The sequence below is a fragment of the Glossina fuscipes genome, unplaced genomic scaffold, assembly GCF_014805625.2.
Source record: "Glossina fuscipes isolate IAEA_lab_2018 unplaced genomic scaffold, Yale_Gfus_2 174, whole genome shotgun sequence".
Classification (NCBI taxonomy): domain Eukaryota; kingdom Metazoa; phylum Arthropoda; class Insecta; order Diptera; family Glossinidae; genus Glossina; species Glossina fuscipes.
The window spans coordinates 2,248,012-2,263,223 of record NW_023998517.1 but is presented as its reverse complement, the minus strand read 5'-3'; the positions used below and the strand labels follow the sequence as shown (position 1 = coordinate 2,263,223).

At 32.7% G+C, this 15,212-nt stretch overlaps 2 protein-coding genes across 4 annotated transcripts in view; one reads left to right on the top strand and one right to left on the bottom strand.

Moving 5' to 3' along the window:
• Positions 1 to 10,292, top strand: part of LOC119641759 (mothers against decapentaplegic homolog 6) — a 29,486-nt gene extending 19,194 nt beyond the window's left edge. For 2 of the 3 annotated variants that reach the window (XM_038040595.1, XM_038040596.1), the window contains 4 exons: positions 381 to 530; positions 9,581 to 9,805; positions 9,888 to 10,038; positions 10,121 to 10,289. In XM_038040595.1, coding sequence (XP_037896523.1) covers positions 381 to 530; positions 9,581 to 9,805; positions 9,888 to 10,038; positions 10,121 to 10,289 — 695 coding nt within the window. Of the gene's footprint in view, positions 1 to 380; positions 531 to 9,580; positions 9,806 to 9,887; positions 10,039 to 10,120 lie in introns of all 3 variants that reach the window. The other variant, XM_038040594.1, reaches the window with a different exon arrangement.
• On the bottom strand, positions 7,438 to 8,331 carry LOC119641761. The gene has a single exon (XM_038040597.1). It carries the CDS (start codon positions 8,242 to 8,244, stop codon positions 7,618 to 7,620), a length of 627 nt encoding a protein of 208 aa, XP_037896525.1. The 5' UTR covers positions 8,245 to 8,331; the 3' UTR covers positions 7,438 to 7,617.
• Positions 10,293 to 15,212: the final 4,920 nt, after the last annotated feature.

Sequence of the window (15,212 nt, the reverse complement as noted above, 5' to 3'; positions counted from 1 at the left end):
CCATATATCGATAGGTCTGTCTCTTTTGTTTTTTTGTTGTACTCACCTTAAATGCCGCAATTTTTGAAAAATTTGGTACACAGAGAGGTTTTGGCCCAAGCAGAAACACAATTGAAAATGTTTCGGATCGGATCACTTATTCGATCACTTCCCGTATCATTCTTCTTATTTTGAAAAGATATCGTATGAATAATTGTATTAAGCCAAGTGGTGTAGGGCATTCCACGATGGGCCCTATGTCTTGTCTATGTTTATTCAATAAGCATTTTGAACCTTTTTGAAAATTTCATTCATTTTGAAGTAACATTGACCCCTTTTTTGCTTTGTATTGCATTTTTTTAAAATCACTTTTAATTTTGTGCTTTCTTTATTAATTTCAGGCGAAAATACACGCAACGAAGACAACTGCATTCTTTTAGCCAATTCAAAACAAAGTCACAAGTCCGAGGCCAACAAAATTTCCAGCTTAGAACAAAACCACTCCGAAATGCATGGCCGGTTTCCAGTACCATTAAGCACCGGCGGTGAAGGTATGCTATTTAAAAATTTTATAAAACACCTGCCAGTGACAAATCAATTAACTTCAATTTGCAATCCTTAGAATAGAGTTAATGTGTAGCCGATTTAGGAAAGCTGTGTAAGGTTTTCTCACAAACCTATTTCACAACATTAGTGAAGATGACTTTCGAAATTTTCGGATTTACGAGGCCTTTTCTATTTCTACTAATTCTATCATTAATAACGCTTGCATAATACCGTAATACTTTATAAGAACTTCTCCCGAATTACGAGATGGCGTGAGCTCAGAGCAAGCAAGTAACGAAATGATCTGGGGGGTAATCATGTATGAAAATGTCAGCTGTTTGCCATAAACGGCTGAATATAAAAGCGAGAGCTAACTTTCAGTTACTTGATTACTCCTCTGAATTTTTTTTTTCTTTTGGAAAAAATCGAATCTACATCTGAACTTGAAAATGGAGATGATATTGCTTATACGTGAGAGGACTAGCTAATCATTCAAATTCAGGGAGAGGGAGTGTGAGGGAGAATTACAAGGGATGAGCATTTTCGCGTCTAGTTTGTATCTGCTTCTTATGAATTCAATTGAATTGAATGAACGGTAAGGGATTCCAGCAAGGGACTGAGGATCAGGGAATTTCTCTTAATCAGATTTTTAAAAGTCGTAGGCAAAACACTTAGGCAATTTAGCTGATTATCGAACTTAAGCTAACCTAAAAGTAAAGAAGAAGAATTGAAGTTTGACAGCTCCAGCCATGTCCTTAGCAGGCTGCATTAGCTAGATCTGTTCGCCAGTCGTTTGCATCATAAATTTATGCGCAGTTTAGAGTATCTAATGCAATAAAATTTCATTCTCCAAGTGCCAGTAAATTTTTAACGCTCGATTAAACCTCAGTAAAGGAGAGGCATAGAAAAGTGGTCTCAATGGAAAAAGAAAGTTTTAATATTCGGAATACGACACATTAAGTATTTGGAAGGAAACAATAACACTCAATAATTTTAAGGAATAAAAGAAAGCTCTGTTGATTTCCCAACTATCTTTGGAGCGGAGTCTAACGAAATATTGAAAGTAGTTAATAAGAGAGTTTATTAAACTTAAAACAAAATTATATAAAAAACGAATTATTTTTATGCTCGATAAATAACTTATTATCATTTATTAGAAAGTCATTCTCAATTTTAATATTTTCGTTGCAATAAATGTTCACCTTGACCGCCTTTGTTTATTAAGAAAATTGAACTAAACCACAGCAGCACGCCTTTGTTTGTGCTATATATGGGCCGTAGGTTGCGCACGGCTTGCCTTTTTCGATGATGGCTGACAATTTTTCGTCAGTGCCGACCGCCAGTACACTTGGCGTCATAGGCGAAAAATGTTAACGGCGTCCCTTTAATTAAAACATGTCGCCGACTTGCCTTTTGATCGTCCCATATCTTGCTCGTATCGCCCCCTACTTGGGTAACGCTAGACTTCTCGCCTTGTTTGCTCCTTTGAATATTGTTTGCTGGAAGAACTCAATATAGGAATTTTAAACGCATCTATGAGAACATATATCTTCTGAATCGCTCTTGGAACGTCGAAAATCGTTCAATTATTTTTATCATTGTAAAAAAAAAGTAGACATTTATATATAACACACATGTATATATACATCTCTTGCGAGAGAGGAAGAGAGAGAGAGAGAGAAAGACTAAGAGAATGAAATGCAAATGACAAGACATTTCCAAAACTCTCTTGCCCGAGACACTGTTGTAGTCAACAAGAATACGAAAAAGAAGAAACGAGAGAAATAAACAAGTATTTGCTTAGTTTCATATGAATATATATATATATGTATATATATGTATATATATACATGTATGTGTGTTTGTATTTTGGCGTGCAAAAGGCGGCTTTCGACTCGCTTGTTTGTTTATTTATTCATCGTTGTCGTCGTTTATCTTACGAATTTGTCGGCGTCAGTCTCGCACAATTGGCGCATGTGTATGACGGCGGGGGCCAGGGTTTTGGGTTAGTAGTCATGTTTTCTTAGGCGCCAGTTTGCCGCGTCAAGTCGTCACTTTCTACAATATATGTATTGATGATATTTTAACTTTTCAGCGCAATTGTTAATGAGTGAGTGTGCGTTTTTTATTTTTATTTTTTTATTTATTTAATTCCGTCCGCGAATATTAAGTATGTGCATATAACAAGTCAAATAAGTGCCTATATATATATATATATATATATATATATATACAGACGCAGTTACCCACACATTGCGAGCACTGTGCTCAAATTTACAAACTTGTACAATTAAGAACATCAAGGCGATACGTCCGACAATGATTAGCCTTTATGTGAACGATTTTTTCGTCAAATCAAATGCAAAGTCAACCGGTCACCAAAATTTATAATCATCTTGGAGTGAACTTTCAGTCTATCTATCACTTCGAAACAGGTTTACTTTAAATCAATATGTAATCTGCGGCATTTCTGCGCCACCGAACGAATGTCCGAACAAGTGTAAGTAGAGGTTACTCATGAACGTTTCGTGAGCGCATAAAAATCGTTTAATTTTTTCTGAGTGAATTGAAGTGACCGGCCAAACTAGGGGGCTGACGAAAAATTACCTTCATAAGCGATCTTATTAAGTTCTACATAGCAATTGAGGTCATTCAAGAAAGTATGTTAGCTTTGCGACAATTCAATCGATGCTCTTTCGTACACGTATTGCGACTTGACATCGGCCCAGCCTTCCAGTGCTGGTTTGTCTTTAAATCTTTAAAGTACTTATAGCACATTGCACACACACACACACACACACACACACATACATACATACATACATACACACAAGCACACCCAATCCACTGATAGAGAATATTGTTTGTATATAAAATGCATTGCACAGATTCACTTACAGATTTAAATATATATTTATAGTTAGTTGTGCATAAGTGAGGTACGCAAATGCACACACATTTACCTTTAATATGTAAAATATAATTATATGTATAGATTATACATATGCATATATTTATTTTTCTGAATTATTTAAACATATTACAAAGTCTTATCATATTTATTTGCCTTTGCCTTGTAATCATTCGCTTTGGTTATTTAAAATTAAAACGATGATGTCAGTTATTCGATCAATATTCATAAATATTTATTACACATACTAATGTATTCAGGTCTCTCTATTGGACATGTAAATGGACATTATTTTGAAATATTCCACAGATTCCATAGATATGATATGAGTTCGCGCCTCGGATTCAAATCCAACGGCAAACAGAGAGAAAGAAATTTTAACAAAAATCTATTTACAACAAACGCCCACTTATCTAATAATAAGTGGAATTTACTGATTATCAGAATGATTTGATTCAAAACGGATTTGATAGTGCTTTACGTACACTACCTTCTTGTCTTCTAACTTGTTTCATACTCTTAAGAATTCTAAATTAATGTAAAGTGATTTATTCGGTTTAATTAAACAACGTCAAGTGGTTGGTTGTTGGTTATATTGTCGCACATATGGTTATGCAAAAACCTTGTTTTATACAAGCTTTTTAGATTTTCCAGTGCATACCAAAATATGTCTGATAAACGTTGGCTTATTAGTTCATTGTAACCTTTTTTAGATTACTAAAGGATGTCTACGTCACTTTCATTGCTTAAAGAGTTACGTTCAGTTTAGCGGTGCTCTTTCTAGTTTATAAGGTACCGTATGTGTGTCCTTCGATCAATTTGACTCATTTTCAATAGCAATATGCGCGCAAGAACTTTCAATTTAAATTTAGTTTGAATGTGATGCTGATCAAGAATAGGACAAAAGGAATACATCCTCATTCTCCGGTGATAGGAGTAATAAAAGATTTTTTATGAAAACGAATTAAATCGCGTACTTTCTACACAATACATCGCTTGTAATCTATCGTATGTTAAGTTTGTTCATACAAGTACTTAGGATACCCTCAACTTGTATTATATCCGTCGGGTCATAAACACAAACTTGTCTATCCTTTAGCTTGAGACATTCATTAACACATTTTGACAAACATTGGTATATGGAAATTTGTTCGATGTAGGACGAAATCTATTGGAGATGAATTTGATTCGATCACTTTTAGTATTCTACGACTTCACATAAAGCACTTATTCTGCAATAAATAGTACTACAGAGTGTAATAGTATTTATAATACACTAAGGACATGTGAAAATTGTCGAATGGATAGACCAATTTTTTAAGCCCCTTCCTTCTTCTCTCACGCAGCTTAAGGCCTTCTAGGCTACAATAATCGAATTTTTAATATTTCACGATGACAATTGTTCCTTAATACTAATTTCACGTTAAAGTTAACTGTACGAAATTTGATTCGCAGAAGCCTGTCATTTCGGCCGCATAAGGGTTCTACAATGAAAATTAAGGCTTTTTGCGGGGACAAATTTAAATTTTTGGTACTTCATCATGCAACTAGGTAACGAATAATAGGACCTTCGGCGAAAATCTAAATTTGGACCACGTCAGTTAAGGTTTTGGGCTCCCTGTAATGACATTTCATTGCGAAAATAAATGAAAAGTTTTATTAAGCAAAGCGGAAAAGGGTATTTAAAGGTCGACCTTGCCGAACTATGACAGCTTTAACTTATTCTTCCTGAGTTCAATTCAAATATTTTATCATTTGCTTCAGTTGAATAAAAAGATAGTCATTAGTAAAAAGGTAGTGAGCTAATAGTATATATATTCTATGTCAACTAAGCCGACACATCAATGCTAAGCTAATGCATTATTTCTTATAATCAAATATGCATAACAGGCCGTCGGGGCAAGCACAAGTATTTTCAAATTCTGATATTAATCGTGTCATGGATTTGAAAAAAGTCAAAGAAAATTAAATATCATCCAGTGTACAAAATATTGTATAAAGCGTTATTTTTGTGCTGAGGCATGTGTGCCTGTGTACAATGAATGCACACGACTTTACAAATTTAAATTTCTCCCGGAGTGAGAATTGTATTTGTTCACTCATTTGCTCATTGATTGGTAGATTGATTGTTTAATAAGTTATTTGCGGTGGCATAATCAGTAATTGAAACGTGCGGCGAGCGTATGGGTGCATTTTGAGCGACGAATACAGTGCACGGAAGCAATGGCAATAAATGGTTATTAATAGTTTCAATAACAAGACGGTGTCATTAATATGATTGGCTTCGTTATGAGCTTGGGAAAGGCTTGGATAAATGACTAGTTGCTGTTAAATGGGAAGCTATTTTCAACTATTTTATGCTTTTCGATAGGCATGTACTACTCGACTTTTTCTTTCTTTTCTTTTCTTTTCTTTTCTTTTTATCTTTGTCTTCTTCTTCTTCTTCTTTTTCTTAACACTATTCCTTTTGCATGTTGAGAATGTAAACACATGAGACTTTGATGCATTGCAGCATATACTATTTTTAGAAAGTCAGCAGCGTTGGCGGCAATGCCGTTAGCATTATTTCATATACGCTTACGTCCTATTTTGCGCACCGAATAAATATGTAAGCGCATAAATATTGTGTTAGCTACTATATCCCAGAGCGTTGACCCCTCAGAGATGCTGTCCGTATTCTTATCTATCTATGTAATATTTTAACTTATTTCCATTGTTTTCTTTCTTTAAAAAGTGAAATTTTCTAGAGATAGACACACGTTAGAAAGTGTGCACTTGTTTGCCTCCCTGCAGTTTTAAAGCTGCCTACAAGCTGTTCTACATACACACCACCCTATATGTAGGTATAGTAAGTTTAAGAATAGTTTGCTGGATACAGCTCAACAATCTAATCGCACTAAAATTATTGCTGCGCCACTTTTAATAATCCGGCTTGAGGAAATCATCAAAAATGATTTATTGAAAGGAAAAGCATTACTTAATACCTAATGAAAAGAGTAGGACGAGAATCCATAAGATATTTTGCACAATTTATCTCTCCGCACATGCACTACAGACTGATATTAAGTTTTATTTTTAATATATTCATGTGTAAGTCGATGAGGAAATGTTTCGTATCGAAGCGGTTTTTGCGTTCACTTCCATTCTACACTTGTTATTGTGTCTTCTTAATTGTTGTTATTGTTTAGTTAAAGTGGTGGCGCCAAATTAATATCATTTTTAATTTAAACCAGTATATTTTTATGAAGCAATAAGTGTGACCGGCGTCGGCTATAACTGGCTTACGTCTGTGCACTTGACGGGTTCTTTTTTATGTTTTTTTTTTTTTTTTTTTTTTTTCTTTCGATTTTTGTTTTAATGCCATCAGATATATTGTATGTTCGCTCGTATAATTAAAAGTCGCAATTTCCTTAGCAAGTTTGATTTCATCAATTCTGCAAAACACATATATATATATATATATATATCTAAGTGTATGCGATTATAAAAAACTTCATTTCTGCACTCATTACAATTCATAATGACACACATACATCCTCACACGTAATCTACGCTATTCAAAAATTTCACTAGACTATAAAATTTATTTCATTAAGTATATCTATTTGCTTTGTCAATCTGTCTGCCTCAGCGACCGTCTTTCCGCTCAGTTATTTGTATATGGTATACAACGGGCCTTCAAACTTTTTTTTTTTTTTTATTATTAAAGTGCACACATTAGCAACAACGTCCGGTAGGGGCGACATTTCGTCGCCTCATGAATAATGCGCTTATTTTTATATAAATAAACGTTTTATACTTGTAAGCCTAGTATTCTGAAGCGATGACTTTTTCACTCGACTGCTAAATTTTTCATAGTAAATTGGAACGTCAAACGAGTACGAGTATTAACGTTCTTACGCACTGCACTGTTAGAGAAGAAAGCAATACATTAATGTATGAGAAAGAGGGAGATAACTCAATTTGAAACACTTTTCTTTTCTTTTCTTTATTTATTTATTTATTTTTTTTTTTTTAAATTCAATTTCTTTCAATTTAGTTTTTAAATTTTCTGAATAGAAATGTCCTTCCTACCAGTATGCAACGGTGGGGGCGGGTGGTTATCAGCCATTATCATAAGAACATTATGCAGATATATATAAATTTATTTAATTGTTTTTCCAAAGAGATTCCGATCATTTTCAACGTTTCCATAAAAGTAAATTTTCAATGTCATTCAATTCAACTGCTTTCAGAAATATGTTGTACACACAACGTACACACTGATATGTTATTACGGGCAATAAAAATGATATTGCCGCACTTGCGTCCACTTCATTAGATCCAAATAACATTTCGAGTAACCAATAGACAAACTCCAGGCCCAATGTAAACAATTTTATGATTAACCAGGGCATCATAAGAACGGAAGAGACATTAATAATTGCGTAGAACAAGAGGAGCCAGACATTAAGCATAATCAAAGCGCCCACAAGTCGGCATTTTCTTAACACTGAATACGGTAGTACATAATATGTTCGCCTTCGCCACATCGTCACTTGTTTGCGATTACCCAAAAATAAGCGAGCAAACTCACTTGCACTGTAGATTGAACCCATAATACTAAGTGCGAGGACGGTCCAATAAACGATGGGGAACCAATGAGCCTTACAAGAAGCACTTTCACCAAAAAACTTCTTCACTGTCCTCCATGTGGCTTCGGGACGAAAATTCCATATCGAATATATATCGCAATCCTCGCCTGGCAAATGTAAATGATATTTCCACAAGTGCCATACTTTCTTATCGAACTGCGTAATTTTACGCATTAGTCAACCGATATTAATCGAATTTTGTCATAAAATAATTATTGCGCAGCCCGTTGAGAAGAGAAACGTGCACTTTAAACATAAAAAATTAAGCGAATTTAAAATTTCAATCCGAAAAATTAAACGACAATTAAATATTTTATGATATATACACAAAAGAAAATGCAAAATAGAAATAAAAATATATCCTACAAAAAAAAAAAAAAAAAAAAAGAAATGACAGACTTTCCAGTTGAAATGAAACAAATGTAAAATTTTTCTTCAGGGGGTCCTCCTAACCGAATTTGTTTTTTCGTAACTCGGGGTTTCACCTCCCGAAGATAAGGAATGCTTTCACTTAGAACTTCATTTGTCTTAACAAACTTACTTTTAATTCTTAATAATTTTGTGATTTTTCAGTTTCTGGTATAAAACATTTTTCTCTCCAAATAAGGACGTGCTTTTCATGGGGTCTGAAAAACAGACCTATTGAACCCTTTTCTGAAGGCTTTACTATTCCTAAGAAAATGTACATGCTGTGGACCCATATGGTTCAGTATTGATACACTTAATTTTTATGTCAAATTACTGTCATGAAAAAATTTTTATCATCATTTAGGCAGTGGTATCAAGAAACAGGACTACGTAGCCCAAATTCGTTAAGGTTGATTTCTATGTCAGTTTTCAACATGAAATATTGGGAACTGCTTCTTTTTGCCATATAAAGGCTCAGTTTTCTTAGGAACGGCTGCATGAGCAGGGATGGGCAAAATTGCGCCAACCGTACGAAACACTTCGTGCCAAATTTGAAGTGTCGAAGTGATATTACTCCGCGAGTTGTGTCGAAAAATTTTGAAAATTTGCAAATTTTTCTCCATATAACACTCCATTTTGCAAAGTCCTAGGGAGTGGTCGAAATAACGGACAGATGCGAACCATTTTCGACACCGTTCGTCCTCACATCAGAGCATGTCAGAGTACCAAATTTCATGAAAATATCTCACGAGTTGTGATTTGTAGGTTAAACACAAAAATACATGAACAGATATCAGGTGAACAGACAAGCTGAGAATCATTTCGTTTTACGTACATTTGCACAAAGGTAGAAGTGGTATAGAAGTGGCATAGAGTATAAAAACGGAGAAAATAGCTTTGCTTGTGAAAAAACATTGCATGTTAACTAAAAAATTGTGTTTTAGCGTTGTGAGGCCTATTTAGTTTCCTTCAGTGCTTTACGTTTAACCACTCTTCACTTTCCTACTTAATTCAAGTTGTCATCACTTTTACATATATTGGAATGAATTTGGAGAAACATTTTTACACAATTTTCATTATTTCCATAAAACACTATTTGCAGATAATACGTGTCCACTAAATTGGTGTGAAATTGCTTATTGGGAAATGGCACAGCGGGTAGGCGAACGCTATCCGGCACAAGGGTCAACTCTTAATATATATTCCGAAACACCGTATAGTGCAGAAGGTAAACCTAAAACGGGTATGTGCTTGAAAGATTTGGTTGAAAAGCGTAACATGCCCTCTCCCGAGCATGTTCAGTATACGAGGCAAAAGATTGGTTTAGGTAAGATAAATGGCTTCGAAATTAAAAAAAAAAAAAAAAAAAAAAAAAAAAAACTAATTAGCTTATTATCCAACAATTTCAGGCATTACCTTGCAACGAGAGATAGATGGCGTTTGGTTATACAATCGCTCAACAGTGCCAATATTTTTATATTCGCCCACCCTAACTGAAAGTTGGTTTCGCGTTTGCCGCGTAGAGCCAGGAGACTGCATACGAGCCTTTGACAAATATAGGTGAGTTAGTTGACTATCTATCTAATAGATAGCGTATTTTCTAATAAAATAACTTTAATGTTTTGTTTTTATGCATTTTCAGAGCTCAAACTTTAATATATCCCGCTCAATTTCCTGGTGTCCAAATTGGACCCATTGACACGTTCAGTATGCGTATCAGTTTTGGAAAAGGTTGGGGATACTCTTACAAGCGTCCAGACATTACACGTTGTCCGTGCTGGCTTGAAGTTCTATTTACACCACAACGGTGACAGGCATCTTCAATGTTTATTGGCCGGAATACATTAAAATTCGAGCGAACGAATGGAATTTTCTATTTTGTTCACGCTACGAAAAAGACAACATCCGATAAGGTTGTAAACAAGAAAACGCTGAAGGCTAATCAAATTAATCTCTGCAGCAGTAGTTGTTGCGTCCATGGAAATTGCTTAGTCAAATGGGAAAGAAGTAATTTTCATGACACCACCGATTATAGTTGTCCGATGATGAATAGACTGCGCACGTCACTAGTCAAATTTGTAAGAGTCTACTGGAGAACGGTCCAATTTTATACGATTGGTCACCAGGGCCCAGAGAATCACAGTAAATAAAGTCAATAATATAAATTGAAGGACTGCTTGTTAAAATGATTAATAATACCATCATATCGGTATAGGTGTAGAAGGAAGGTGCTTACAAACAAAGGGGCTCTTGACAATCGATTAAATGATTAAATGAGAATCTTGTGATTTAAAACCTATTAGTGCTTAAGTTCAATTTGCAAAGAATCTAATGTGTGGCGTGTAAACGATTATAAAATGTTATTTTCAACATAAAAAAACAAAAAGCAAAAAACAAAAAAAAAAAACCGGATTTCCTGCTGGTCAGATGCCTAATTTCATATAATTAATACAGCAGTTAACAGTTACCAATAGACTTGTGTAGAATTAATTAATAAATTATTAAAAGTGAAATTTGCTTTTATTACCTTTTTAGCAAAAGAATAGAGAGAGAGACGCAAAAAAAGAAAAAACAGAACTTTAGAACAACTTGGTCCGTTAATCGTACTTTAGAAAAAGAATTAAGTCTTCCAGATTACGCAAACACATCTGGCCAATGATATGAAATTGATAATAATAGCAGTAATAGATCGGTCGCAGGAAAAATTGTTTCAGAATATTATTTACACTCTATATATTCACCATCGTCCCGCTTGAAAGACCCAGAGATGTAGGTATAAAATATCCTCTTCAAGAGACTTATCTATTTTGGAATTGGTTACTTCTGTTGTTTCATCTGTTTTCAAAATATTAACAGACGCCATATGCGTTTCAAATCAAAATTGGAACTTGGGACAAGCATTTTTCCGGCATTTCGAAGAAACCAAGAGTCAAAATGAAAAAAAAAAAAATTTTTTTAAGTATTTACAGTAAAGAAGAAATCATGCTCGAATGATTCAAAACCAAGCGGTCAGTTGATAAAATTTCTTTCAGGTGGTGGGTATAGAAGACTCGCCCAAAGGCGAACTTAACTTTTGCATTCAGTTCATTCATTAAATCATTGACTACATTCAAACTAATGATTATGAATTTCCAAAGTAAACGTCAAAATTTTTACAAAAGTGAGCAAAGCTTTTTATCTGAATGAATAGCAAATTTCCAGAAAATTGAAAAAAGAAGATGAGAACAATCTCTTAGGTCTTTATTTTGGTCAACGCTAACTTATAAAATGATTAAATGTACGTCTGAAGTCGTTTCCTTACAATTTCAAATAAAAAAAAAAATTTAAAGAAATTAAAAACATTTACGGTTTGAAGTTAGGCAGAATCGGGTTAACATCCTAGGATGATGTGGTGTTTTTAGCTAAAGTCCGTATCTGTACATGCATACAGATATTTGATATACTAATTTCTTTCTTCTTTTTTTTTTTAATTTATTTTTACACTTTCTATATCAAAAGTGATCAGAAGGGATGTAAACGTAGTAATGTTTTAGGTTGAAACGACCAAATTTTCTTTTTATTACCTTGAAATCTATGAATTCATTTTGATTTAATTCGAAACGTTAAACTCTCGGGAAAGCCTTTTTTTACACGTGGTCTTTCAACTCCTTTAGCGGATTGAATTTTTTTGCAAATCATTTCATGGAAAATAAAAAGAAAAGTTGTTCTTGAATTCAACTGCGTTTCGTTATTGAGCAAGAAATGCAAAATTGAATTACTCTTCAACTCCTTAGAGAAGAAAAAAAAGAAGAAAAAAACGCCATAAGAAAAACAAAAGCAAATAAATGGTTAGATGATTCTGATAAGCAGTAAGTGTAAGTGTAAGGTCGTCAGCTTAGGTTTATTGAATTTGTCAACAGACGGTTCTGCCGTCCTCACCCCGCCCTTTTTTTTTTTAAATGATTTAACTGTAGGTATGTGGAACATAACTCTTATTAACTTACATGTTATTTAGTTAGATACAGTCTACCCGCCTCGTTGATGTTAAGTTTGTATTGCTTAAGAACCGTAAATTATTGCATTTGGTAAGCATAGCTTCCCTATATGATAACGATGATGATGATGATGATAATGATGATGATAATGACGATATATTAATTAACGTTGTTGTTATATAATTGCTTCTTTTTTTTTTCCTAATGCTTATATGTACGTAAGATTATATTTAAAAAAAACAAAATAATAAATGAAAGAAAATCATTTAATTCCATAATTGTTATGTCTTACCATAATGCTATTACTGCTTAAAAAAGGTGTTAAAAATCATTTCATATCTCTACGTAATATAGAAATTTATAAAAAGGAAATTCACTTTGCAGTAAAAAATATGCTGTGTTTGCCGATTCATCTGTAATGCACACGATTTGTAAGGACGTATATATATATATATATATATATATATATATATATATATATATATAAATGTTTCTGTACTATATTCAAACTAAATTCCAAAACTCTATTGTATACATATTTATTAAATTGTATATATATTTATATTTAAATGTAAATATGTATAAGAAATAAAAGATATATATTTTTTTTTTTTTTTTTTTTTTTTTTAATTAAAACAATTTAAATTAAATGAAACCAGTGTGTAAAAAAATAAATTATCGTTAAGTTTTAAGAAAATTTTGTACAATAAAATTGAAAAATGAATGAATGAATCAAAATTTGAAAAATTCTTGAATATATTTATTGTTTTCATTATTTATATTCTTTATCAATCCTTTTTGGATCGATAATTGAAAAATATATCTATCGAATGAAATCTTTCCGCTTTTTTTATTCAATTCAGCAAGTCATCATCATCACGTTGTTGATTTGCTGACTCCCAGAAGAAGAAGAAAAAGAAGAAGAAGAAGAAAGAGATATCTATCTGAGTTGAACAATTTCCTTCATTTAATTTTTTTTTTTTTAAAGCTTATACTCGAGCGACCGAAAGAGAGCTCTTGTTGAGCCGAAGATAGCCGAAGGAACAAAATAAGTTTATAAATGTCACTGAGACAGATTGTTACTGATTAGTATAAATAACGTCGCTTTTAACAGGATCGCTCTTACGAAGGGGAAGTGAGTATATGAGAATGATATTCCAAGCCGTCGCAAATGGTTTCAAATTTTTACACTTGGAACCCTCGAAGACTTAAGACTGACTATAGAGGATTGGGGACTACAGGACAGTGCTGTAGCATCGGAAACAGCAAATACCGCAGAAGGAACGATTTAACATACCAGTAAGTTTTGAGTAAAAGCAAAAATGTACAGTGCTTTACAGGAGCGTAAAGTTTTTTGCGTTCAATATTAGTTTTGTGTAAAGTCGAAGAGAAAATTTATATTGTAAAGTTTTCTCTAAATACTCGCTTACATATAATAGCGTTTGAGAGTAAAATTTTTATTAATCTTCGCGAATCACCAAATTTCGATATCCCAAGAACAATGAGGAAGCAATGCATTTTTGGAAAGACGAAATTAAAACAAAATCTCGTGACTTTAGTAGAATTGAAAATTGATTTGTGTGTTATTTTATTTATGTTATTATAAACACCATTCATATTATATTTTCCTTTTTTGCAGACAGAGTGTGTTAATACGAAAATTAAATTGTTGTGTTGTGAGTGAGTCTAAGCCTTGAACGGAGGGATATATATATATATATATATATATGAATATATATATATAGGTCGACGCCTGCTTTTTTCGAAACATAGATTTACATTACGGTAGTCCGACTTTTGGACTATGCACGCTTGTAGTTTTAATATTGAGAACAAGTAAAATAACAAAAAAGTTGAAATATCTTCAACCTTTTTATCGAACCCCGTAGCATTTAAATATTGCAGCTGAATACTTTATATCGATTCGAACTCCGCATGTGTTCTATGTAAGTCAATTTTAATCATTAAACTTGGGATTTGATTATTATACATCAGTATGCGTGACTATGGTTATCGTTTTTACTTTCCCTATATTTATATTGTTTACTTTTAAGCTTCCTTTTAGTTGTTCAGTTCAGTTGTTAGTGTTTTGTGCAATATTTCGACAACTATAATATTTAATAATAATAATGATAAAAAACATACCAAAGAATTCATCATTATCCGTGATTACTTGCACAACTTAATCATCACTCATTTCTTTCTACAATTTTTTTTTATACATAATGTGAAAAAACAAAAATTTTGCTATAATAACATGCAGAGATCCTGTCAAAAAAAAAAAATAAATAAATAAAAAGAAACGTATTCTCTTGTCTTCTCCCAAGCACCTTAATTTGCTTATGTTAGCTCTTCTGTCCGCATGTTTCGAAAAAAACAGTATCATGCTTAAGCAGCAATGGTCGAATTTACGTTTCTATTTTCTAAATATACATAAATCGCATAAAATGATGCGATTTTAAAATCGCATATAATTCTTTTTTCTGATTCCAGTTAAATATTGTTGACAATTTATTATTAGTACGTTTTTATAACATTTAGTGTTATTGAGTGTGTATATGTATGTGTATGATTATATCAAATTTACATAAAGTATTTACTATTTTTCTTTTCTTTTTTTTTTCTTTTTAAATATTTTGCTTATTTCGCTGTTACAATAATTTCAAAAGTATATTTATAATTTTCAAAAACGTGATAAAAACTCAATATTATATTAAATTAATTAAATTAAAATAATAAAAATTATAATCATAATTAGTT

Excerpts from the sequence above, each read along its gene's own strand:
- LOC119641761 (XM_038040597.1), bottom strand. The coding sequence starts at position 8,244 with ATGCGTAAAATTACGCAGTTCGATAAGAAAGTATGGCACTTGTGGAAA.